Below are 10,067 nucleotides of genomic sequence, written 5' to 3' on the forward strand. Positions count from 1 at the left end.
AGGAATGTGCCCCCCAAGCACCCAGCCCTGAGCACCCAGCCCTACCTTCTGCTCATACTTCTGCTTCATGGAGCGGAAATGCTGATCCCATTGTTTATTCACCTCCAACAGCTGCAGGGAGAGAGGGATGGCTGAACAGGAGCCCAAATCCTGCTATGAACCAGCTGTGGTGGTCCCCAGCAGACTCCTGTCATGAAAGCACTTTGGGGACCAGCTGGATGGAGATCCCAGCTCCAGCAGTGCTCCCTGCAGCTCTGAAGCCCTGCCCCAGTCTCTCGGTGCCAGCCCAGCCCTGTGCCCACTCTGCCCACTCCCCGCCTCCTTAGTGGTGCCTCCCTCCCAGCCTGGTCCTCACCTCCCTGCGCTGGTGCTCCAGGATCTTCACCTTCTTTTCCTTGGCCTCCAGCTCTTCTCTGCCCGGCGCCTTCTCCACCATGGCCCCGCTCTGCTGGACGCGCACGGGGGGGACCCTCAGGGCTTTTGTGGAGGCTGTGCCCGAGGCCGGCTAAACTCGAGCCAGTTCCCCTCCCACTACCTCCCCCATCCCCTTGAGACCCTGAGAAGTCCTGCTGGTCACACTGGGACAAACTGGGGGCTCGATTAAAATGAGGCCATCTTTGCTGATGTGTCAGCGGGCTCCCTGCCTCCTTCCCAGCCCTCTCCAAGGAGATGCTGCCTCCTCACCTGCTGCTGCTCAGCAGCTTCCCTCTTCCCACTGTCCTGGCTGCTCAGTGTCACCATCCTCCGGAGCTCCTGGTTCTCACACCTGTGGGCAGGAAGAGAAGGGTCAGCAGGAAGAAGCTTCCAGGGCAGCCCTGTCCCCATCCACAGAGCCCATCCTCACCTGAGCTTCTCCAGAGCCTGGTTTCTCTGCTCCAGGTCGTGCTCCAGCTTGGTGCGCAGCTCCTTGTTCTCACTGTGCAGCGTCTCACACAACGTCTGCAGGGTGAACACTGGCAGCGTGAGGACCACGGCCAGCCCTGGGCCACCCACACCTCCCACCAAGCCACGCTAAGGATGTAGGTGTCCACCTCACGGTGAGCAGCATCGGTTTGGAGGGAAAAAACACCAGGGGGAAAATCTCCATGAAATGCCAGGCCAGGCCTTGCTCACCTGCAGGAACGACGTTCTCTGCTCATTCTTGTGCACCTTGGAGGCCAAGCGCTTGAGCTCGGAGGCCATGTAGCCCATGCGCACAAAGACCTGGTCCTTGCTGGCCTCCTTGGCACAGCCACTCAGCGTGTTCTCCAGCTGCTGCAGCTGGGGCAGCAGGTTGGCATCCTCGTTCGGTGCCTGCTCCAAGTCCTGGGAATGGGATCAAGTGTGGTCAGAGCAGCTAAAGGAGCATTGTAAAGTTCCTCTTAGGGCAGATCAACTTCCTGTCCCATCTGGGCTGTGGTGGGGAGCAGGGCGAGCACCAAAACACTCTGCAGCACCTCTCAGTACGCTGAAAAACTGTGGCAGCTTGGTAAAGATCTGATTCCCAGTGTGGATATGGCACACCAAGTCCCTGGGTGGAGGAGCAGCTCATGGATTCCCTGTGCCCCTTGGCAGTCTGAGCAGAACACACTCAAATCGCTGACAGCAATGGAGGCATCTCCACCCTTGGTCTCCTTCACCTGAGCTCTTCCCATCTGCACCAAGACTAAAAATCCTAGCTCCTGAGACTGCCCTCTCTACGTAAATCCTGGTTAGTGCTGGAAGGGGTGGTGGTCTTACCCCAATTCCCATGTTCTCCTTCCACCTGTCCTACTTCTGTGCTCCCTGCTGCTGTGGCATGCCAGGCACCAGGAACTCAAGCCCTTTGGCAGGTGACAGCCAAGTGGGTGATGCACCGGATTTAAACAGCAGCTGGGAAAGCCCAGGTCACACCCACCAGTGTCAGGGTGTACCCTGCCCATGGGGAGTGTCCCCAGGAGGTTTATGCTCCCCTGGTGTGGTTGGTTAACTCCTCTATAGCCTAGGAGGTGCTGCTGGCACAGCAGCTGGCACACACGGCACTGCTGGGAGGAGCTGGGGTTGTGCTGGCACACCTATGCCTGCTCCACTCCCAACCCCACTGACTCACCTGCTGCCGCTGGGAATGCCCCAGATTGCACCACAGGGCAGCCCAGTGTGTCCCCAGCACCCTGACCCCGGAGTTTACAGCCCCAAACCTGCTGTGGGAGGGTGTGTGTGGGGCACAGCACAGCCAGTTCCTCCCACCATGTCTGCTGGCAAGGGAGGCAGTGAGGACCCAAGCTGGGAGAATCCAGGTGTGGGCATATGGCTTGGACTTGGCTCAGGCACCAGCAGCTGGTGGCCAAGCAGATCCCATTCTGCTCTCCATCACCTCACAGCTGCACCCCAGGAGCATCCAGTAAGACCCAACCCCTCCAAGAGTGTCTCTGGGCAATGAGAACAGGATGTGCAATGAGAGCATGTCCTGTTACTGGTGCCAGCTAATGTTCATTGCCCTCGGGCTCCCCATCCCTTCTCCCCTCCATTCCATCACACAAAAAAACAGAGCAGGACAGGATGGGGCAATGACAGTCAGGAGGGCATTCAGATGGCAGCAAATGGAGCACACAGAGGTTCTTTGGCTAGGGCAGACCCTGTCAGCAATGACAGGGCTTGGAGGCCTGGTCTTCCCACCCAATGTGGGCACCAGCTGAAAATCAGAGCATCACTGACAGCTCCCTGGGCTGTCACAGCTCTTCCTGTCACTGTTGTGTGGCATCTGCAGACACTACTGTCCCCATCTGGCTGGGGCTGCTTCACTGGCCCCTCACCCAGGCCCAGCCAGCTCAGTTGTGTCTGGGGAAGGACCCTCACCCAGTTTATCCCTCATCTGTGCTTTGCCCAAGGGTTTCCTTGACATGGGTCAGCCAGCCCTGATGGTGCCTGCCTGGGCACTGAAGCCCTGCACATCCCCAAACCCCTGACACTGGCTCAACTCCCCACCTGCCAACACCAAATCCTGCAGGCAGCAGGGCCACTCGCTGCTCCCCTGCCCTCCTGGGGAAAACCCTGTGCTTGGATGGCAGCAATCTCAAACTCTGAGGAGGATCCCTGCAAGGGGAGACAGCAGATCAGAGCTCCCCAGGAAATGGCAGCCCAGGATGCCCATCACACAAAGAGAGGGACCACCAGGAGTACAGCAGGGGAGCTGACCCCTCCTTTCAGGTTCATCCCTGTTTCTAGAGGCTAAAGGCTTCCCCCTTTTGCTTTAATTAGATGGACAGTGCCTCGCTCTGCAGCCATGCCAGCAGCAGCTTCCACACTCAGCAGACTCACAGTGGGAGGTGATTTCTGTGCTTCCACGTCCGGCTGGGCACTGCCCGGGGCTGCCCGTGCAAAGCTGGGATCAGGGCCGACGGCTGCAGAGAGGGGAGAGGAGGCAGCCATGAGCCTTTTGGAGAGCAGGGCCTCTCCACCCAGCACAGGGATGCAGACAGCACACCCCTGCAAGGTCAGGCTGATGGATGATTTCTACCCCAGCTATGGGGATGGGACAGAAACCTCCTTTTAGAAGGGAGGATGGCAGTGGTTTGATACACTGCAGAGATGACATGGCTGCAGGGGACCTTCATTAAAGTCTCTTGCACAGCCTTTCCCTTCCCCCAAGCTCAGGATTCTGAGCCATCAGGTTATTCCTCCCCCATGAGCCTCACATCTCCTACCTCCAGTTTCCACCAAGTCCTCCAAGGAAGATGATCCAATCAGCATTTTATTGTCCTTCACAAGGTCCTCTGCCTTCTGCCGCAGCTTGGATGCCTCGACCTGGGACTCCTCCAGAAGCTCTCCTGTTGTGGGCAACAGAAGGGTGCTCAGCCTCCTTCCCCCAGGGCCTGTCCTGCAGCAGCCCCATCCACTAGCACTAAAAACCCCATCTGGCTGGAGCAGCACCCAGAATAGTCTTTCTCCATCTGGAAACAACTATTCTGGGATAAATCCAACGGCAAAGCTGGATCAGCGGCTCACTGGTTTCAGAGATCCTCATGCTGACACACAAGGACTGGTTACAGGAGGCAGAAGGCACCAGTGTGGCTCTCCTCTGCTTCCAAGAAGAGACAAATTTAAGCCTGAGTGGCGATCTTACAGGTCCAGCCTCCCCACTTTGGGGTCTGCCATGAACAATGCAATCCTCCTCCGATGAGGGGGGGCTGCTGTCACACCAGTGAGTCCCTGTCCCAGGTAAGGGCATGGTGACACGACAGGAATCATGAGGCAGGTGGAAATTCGGCTGCAGAAGCAGGACTCAAAGGAGGAAGCTGGCTCACAAGACAGAAAGCAAAACTGGGGGTGGAAGCGGGGGAAGGCTGACAAGGAGAAGAAAGAGGGTGGCACAACTCAGCTGGAACATTTCAACACTGGCATGTTCCTGCTGCTGCAGGGAGCACTCAACATCAGGTTCCTTGAGAAACACCTGGGAAAAGCCCCTGGCCCAACAGGGTTTGCAGGAGGTGGGGATTTTCATCAAAAGCAGAACTGGTCCCAGCACCCATGAACTCCAAGGAGTTGTCCTTGCTTCAGCACTTGTCTCTTCTTTCCAGCCATTTATTCCAGCATGAAACACCCCAGAAGTTCAGCAAAATTCTTGCTCCTTTTGCATTGCCATGTGAAAAAGCTCAGACATCCTGCTCAACCCTCCAGGACAGGGAGAGCTTTGCTTCTGCCCCAGTGCCAAGACCCCCAGCTTCTACAAGCACCCTTCCTCAAGCAAGCAAGCAATCCCTGGCTTTGTGGGCACAGGCTGGGCTGTCCCAAAGGCAGATCTCATCCCCCTGGCACGCAGCAGTTACCGATAGATTTGATCCCTTGCATCTTCTCCTTCAGGCGGGCGTTCTCCTCCACCAGCCGCTCCAAGGCCATGGATCCATTCTCCTCTGAGCCCCCACCAGGGTCATAGATATGATAGGGTCCTCTCCCTTCCATGCCTGCTGTTCAGTCGCCTGCCTCCCAGCCAGGCATCCCTGCAAGGCAATGGAGCACGGTGTCACCTTTCTCTAGCTCCTGGTGGTGCCACAGTCCCCTGGTCTCAGCTGTGTGGGGCTCTAGGGTGCTGTGCTGGTGCCTCACTGCTCGCCAGCCAGCCAACAAGTGACCCAGGTGAAGGCACTTCCCCCTCCAGCCCTGCTTGGGGAGAACGTGTGGGGTGACTCAGGGCCATGAGAACTGTCACACGAGCAGGCATCACCAGCAGCCCCACTTGGGGCTGGCTCTCACCCATGCAGGGCAATGCAGGCACAGAGAAAGCTGCAACCCCTGGTTGCTGCGTGCCAGGAGAGATGGAGACGCAGCTCAGGAGCATTCATCCACACCAGAGCAAACCTGGCACTGTCACCAGGGCATCCTGCTCAACACATGGTATTTCTGGGGTGCATGAAGGCTTGTCAGGGGCTTTCTGGGGACAGGCAGTGTCTGCAACTCCAAAAGCCTCAACCAGCAGCTGAGGGGAGGTTTGGGCAGTATTGGGGGATGAGCCCCAGGAGCCAGGCAGTGACCTACTCTGTCCTCCTGCTCAGCCAGAAAAACTGGCTGCCAGCAGCATGGCTTCCTGAATTGGGCACAGGGAACATCCAGGCATGAGCCGGGCTGGGAGCAAAGCCCAAGGAGACAAAACACCCACAAGCAGGATGCTGACTGCTTTCCCAGTCCCTTGCACTTGTGGGTGGCCTAAGGCCTCCCCCTTGCTGAAGTCTGGCCTGGGGACAGCTGGGCAGGATCCTGGCTCCAGGTCTCACCCATCTCCTAGGGGGATAAAGCAGCAGCTGTGAATCACAGCACAACTTATCAGAACTATCCCCCCTGATGCCAGCTTGTCAGGACATGGAGCAGAGCAGCAGCTGAGAAGGTCCTGGTGCCAGCTGAAGCTGGGATGCTGCCTGGGGGCACAACAGGAGCACCCCAAAGGGCTCTTGTCCCAGCCAAGACAGCTGGTGAGCAGGAGAGGGCTGAGAGGAGGCATTTAGAAAGGGGAAGGGGGTAGTCTGTACCCGAAACTGTCTGAACCTCAGACTAATGCTCATGCCATGAGTGATCCAGGCTGACCTCCAGTTTGGATGACCTGCCTCCCAGGGAGCGGCAGGGACTTTCCAGATGACAGCTGTCACCTGGCAGCATCCACAACTGGAACAGCAATTAATGCCTGCCTCAGCGACAGGGAATTGGGCCTGGCCTAAGCAGCTCTCTGCTTCTGGGAGATGCATTGGTGCCTCTCATCATCCTCCTGCCATCCATGGGTGCTGCCAAGCCCTCCATTGTCTCCCTTCATGGGGAGCCAGTGGCCCCATCCCAAGCAGCTGGAAGTGCCACTGGGAGCTGCCCAGCTGTGTGTTGTGGCGTGAGCTGAGGAGAGGCTATTCCTGGAGCCCAGAGCAGCTGACAGGAAGCTGTGGAAGAGCCAGGGCCATTTCCGAGCTGTGGCTCCCAGTGACGGCAGCACTGTCACAGCCAGCCTTAAACAGAGGGATCAGGTATTAGGGAGAGATTCTTTACTGTGAGGGGGTGAGGCACCAGAACAGGCTGCCCAGAGCAGCTGTGGATGCCCCATCCCTAGAAGTGACCAGGGCCAGGATGGATGAGCCCAGCACGTAGCCCAGTGGGACCCTCGTAGCTGGGAAATGCCATCACCTGTGCCCATGCTACCTGGCCAGCCTGGCAGAGGATGGGGACAGTGTCACAGGCTGGCTGGGGACCTGAGCCTGTTCTCACTGCTGTCCAGTCACCACATGCTGCTCCAGACCTGGGGCTCTGGGAGGAGCTGGGTACCAAACCCACCCTGCAGTGACCACCTTGTGGGGCATCTGCATCCTGCACCGGGATGAGCCCAGGTGTGTGTCAGGGAAGGTGGGAAGAGGAGGAAGAAGAGGGAAGAGCTGCCCTGTCCTGTGAAGCAGCCTGAAATACCAGTCCTCATTCTCTTAATGCCAAACCCCAAACCTGGAGGTTTTCTGCCTTGTCCCATAGCACATGGGGGGTACCTGTCCCCTGTGCACCTCTGCAGGAATCCCTCAGAGTCCAGCTGCACTGACCACCCTGCCAAACAGCACAGCTCACTCACAGTGATCCCATATTCTCCCAGCTGGATGGAGCCATTGCAAGCCTCTGATATTCCCTGTTATCAAGAGTCTGTCAAGAACTTTTCTACTCAAGGTCTGTACCCTACCAGGGAGGTTGCAGCAAAGGGACCACAGGAGCTGTTTTCAAACAACAGCTGTGGAGAGGAACTGGACTATCTCCAGCTGACCCAAGCACAGACCAGCCACAAATTCACAGCAAACAATAGCCAGCAAGAAGGAGGGGTTTCCACAGCATTCCAGGCCACCACTGAGGACAGGGTGGGTTTTCCTGGAGGGGAGGGACAGTCCAATTTCTGCAAGGCGCTGCTGAAACAGAGAGGTCACCCTGGGGACCAGAGACCAAGTCACCAATCCCAGTCTTGGCTTTTTGTGCTTTTTTTTTTTCTTTAAGAGTTCTGACAGGTGAGATTTACAGTGAAAAACCTCATTTCAATAAAAACACAAGTGGAGGAGAGAGGAGACCATATACCAGCACCTAGCGGTGGTTAGATACGCAAAGAAAACACAACTACCACAAACTCCAGCAGAAACCACCAAACCACCAGAAAACACTTCCCTCTTTGCCAGTCAACAGTTCCTAAGGTGATCTGACAATATTTCACAGCCCTGGGGGCTGAGGGCCAGGCTCAGACCGTGGCTGCAGCTCACTGGCTCCATGCCCAGCTGTTGTCAGAGACTGCCAGACGGGCACCTGTGGGCATTGCTGGTTCCATGTGGGACACCAAGACCTCTAGGTAGCAAATTTTTAAGGCGACTCAGCAAAAGTAGAGAATGAGAGTGTGAGTGGGCAGAGCAGATTCGTGGGCAAAGATGAAAGCAGAGTGGTGTTTAAATAGCTGCACTGTGGCTTGGGAGTGAGCTGGAGCTGTCACTGCTGTCACCCAGAACAACACGGAGCACTGGCACAGCCATCACTGCTCCAGCCATGCAGAAGTGGCAGAAAGATGCGATTCCTGCTTTAAAATTACTGAACACTGAAGATACCAAGGCTTAGGATGTGAAGCCTGTGCAGGAGGGGGCTGGCACTGCTGGGGGGCTGCTTTGGGCAGTGACCCCAGGGTAGGGAGCAGCCTCCCAGAGCTTGGCAGCCCTTCAATTCCCATCCTGTGATGGGAACCCCCTAAGGAGAAGGGGTTTTTCCTTACTCCAGTGCAGAAGATTCACAGGAAGCCTCCTCCGCAGCAGGATCACAGGAGGTGAAAGCAAATCCCTGCAGGCTGCCAGCATCATTTTCCCATGGCTGGGGCTGCTGGGTCCCCAGTGTGCCTCCTCAGAGGGAAAGCAAAAGCCACTCAGACACCATGGAGTGATTTTTTTTGCTTCTTTGTTTCATCATTTTACTGGAAAACACTGTAGCCCCCAGATTGGCTTTCTTCTATACAGGGCTCCAGCAGCTTCCCAGACAAGGGAAAACCACTCCTGGACTGGTCTCATTTGAGGGAAAGCAAAAGCAGAGTTTGCTTTAGGAGGCAGCAATAATGAGACTTTTTGGGCACTGCAGTCCACTGGCCTGGGAGTAATAAAAGAAGAGGAAAGCAGGCATTGCAAGGCTCGGGTCTCAAAGGGAAATGTCTGAACCTCCACTTGCAGTGTGCTCCTTTCCAGCCAGTTTCGCCACAAAGAGAGGGCGGGAAAGGCAAGAGCCCTACCCAAAACACAGCAGGTATTAAAGATGTCCCCCAGCCAGAAATCCCACTCTTGCCTCAAAAACCCACCTTCCAAAGAGGCTTCATGAAACAACCTGCTTCTGATGAGGCTGCTCACAAAGAAAATAAAGCATTTCCCTGGGTCTGCCAGGTTTACAAACACAGCTGACCACACACAGCTGCAGATCTCCTCAGAATGGGCTCAGGCTTCAATGCAGGCAGGACATGCAGCCAGGCACGGTGGTGGTGCTCTCCTGGCAGCACAGGGGTGGGGATTTATGCAAGACCCTGTCTTCTGCTGCAAAGACATCTGGCTCATCCTGCCTGCTCCACTTCTCCCTGCAGAGCTCAGCAGCATCATGGCTGCTTGTCACAGCACTCCAAAGCAGAACAAGGCACAGCCACCCCTTTCCTTGTAGCCTTTTCCTTGCTTCCAAGCTCCTGCTGTCCAGCTTGGTGTGCTTCAGCTGAGAGGTGATAGCAGATAGTGACACCACAAAGCTGCACCGGCGAAGTGCCACCCAGAGTGCAAGAACTGCTGCTTTAGAACAAAATCTGCAATGCCACAAGAGTAGATGGTTCGGTTTCCTCCACCCACGAGAGTTTTGTACCAGCTGCTGGCAAGCAACAACCCACGGCCCCGTGCTAAATAGGTCTGCCTGGCGTAGGTCGGGCTGAAAGGGCGTCGTGGGATTTCTTGCAGAACCAGGAACGATGCCAAAGGCAGCAAAAAGCCTCTCCTGTTTTCTTCTTGCTTGCTTCACCTCACCACAGAAACAGCTCTCAAGGACGTGCCTGGTTGGAGCCTTCCTGTCTCCAGAATTCACTCCAGTGCCCAAAGTCCAGTCTCAGGAATGCTTTAGCTGACAGCGCTCTCCATGAAATGCACACTCCACAAGAGCTTGTGGCAGCAGAACAGCTCCCATTCCCCCAGGGGCTGGGAATAACCCACCCAAGTGATGGGAATAACCTGCTCAAGGGAAAAGGCTGTGTTTGACTTCTTGACACAGGGAGCAACCTGTGTGCCAGGGACACGGGAACAGGATAACCAGATCTCTGAGGGGATGCAGACCCCCATGAGTCCCATCTGGAGCTACTCTCACCCAAAAGCAGCAGTGACAGGCAGCATCTTTTCTGTTTTTTTTTTTCTCTCTGCCCTCCGTGAGGGTCTTGAATGGAACTGAGGGAGTGCAAAGGGGGAGACAAGCTGTGCCCCCCTCCCAAAAGAGGATGCTGCCATCCCTACTCCAGCTGTTCAAACCTCTGGATCAGCATCCGCTGCGGACACGCGCGGTTGGCCCAGAGGGAAAAAGTCAAAGGGAAACAGCACGGACAGGGGGGTCCCTGAGGCCGTGGC

General features: G+C 56.4%; 1 protein-coding gene across 3 annotated transcripts in view; it reads right to left on the reverse strand.

The window, feature by feature from the left end:
* The window catches only part of TNIP1 (TNFAIP3 interacting protein 1), an 8,355-nt gene extending 3,402 nt beyond the window's left edge, over positions 1-4,953 (reverse strand). The window contains exons 1-8 of one of the 3 annotated variants that reach the window (XM_031066847.1): positions 4,785-4,953; positions 3,663-3,785; positions 3,277-3,359; positions 1,114-1,305; positions 845-939; positions 685-766; positions 356-445; positions 46-111 (exon numbers count right to left, since the gene is read on the reverse strand). In XM_031066847.1, coding sequence (XP_030922707.1) covers positions 46-111; positions 356-445; positions 685-766; positions 845-939; positions 1,114-1,305; positions 3,277-3,359; positions 3,663-3,785; positions 4,785-4,917 — 864 coding nt within the window. In that variant the 5' untranslated portion in view covers positions 4,918-4,953. Of the gene's footprint in view, positions 1-45; positions 112-355; positions 449-684; positions 767-844; positions 940-1,113; positions 1,306-3,276; positions 3,360-3,662; positions 3,786-4,784 lie in introns of all 3 variants that reach the window. The other 2 variants (XM_031066846.1, XM_031066848.1) reach the window with 2 other exon arrangements.
* Positions 4,954-10,067: the final 5,114 nt, after the last annotated feature.

Source organism: Geospiza fortis, unplaced genomic scaffold, assembly GCF_000277835.1.
Source record: "Geospiza fortis unplaced genomic scaffold, GeoFor_1.0 scaffold55, whole genome shotgun sequence".
Lineage (NCBI taxonomy): Eukaryota > Metazoa > Chordata > Aves > Passeriformes > Thraupidae > Geospiza > Geospiza fortis.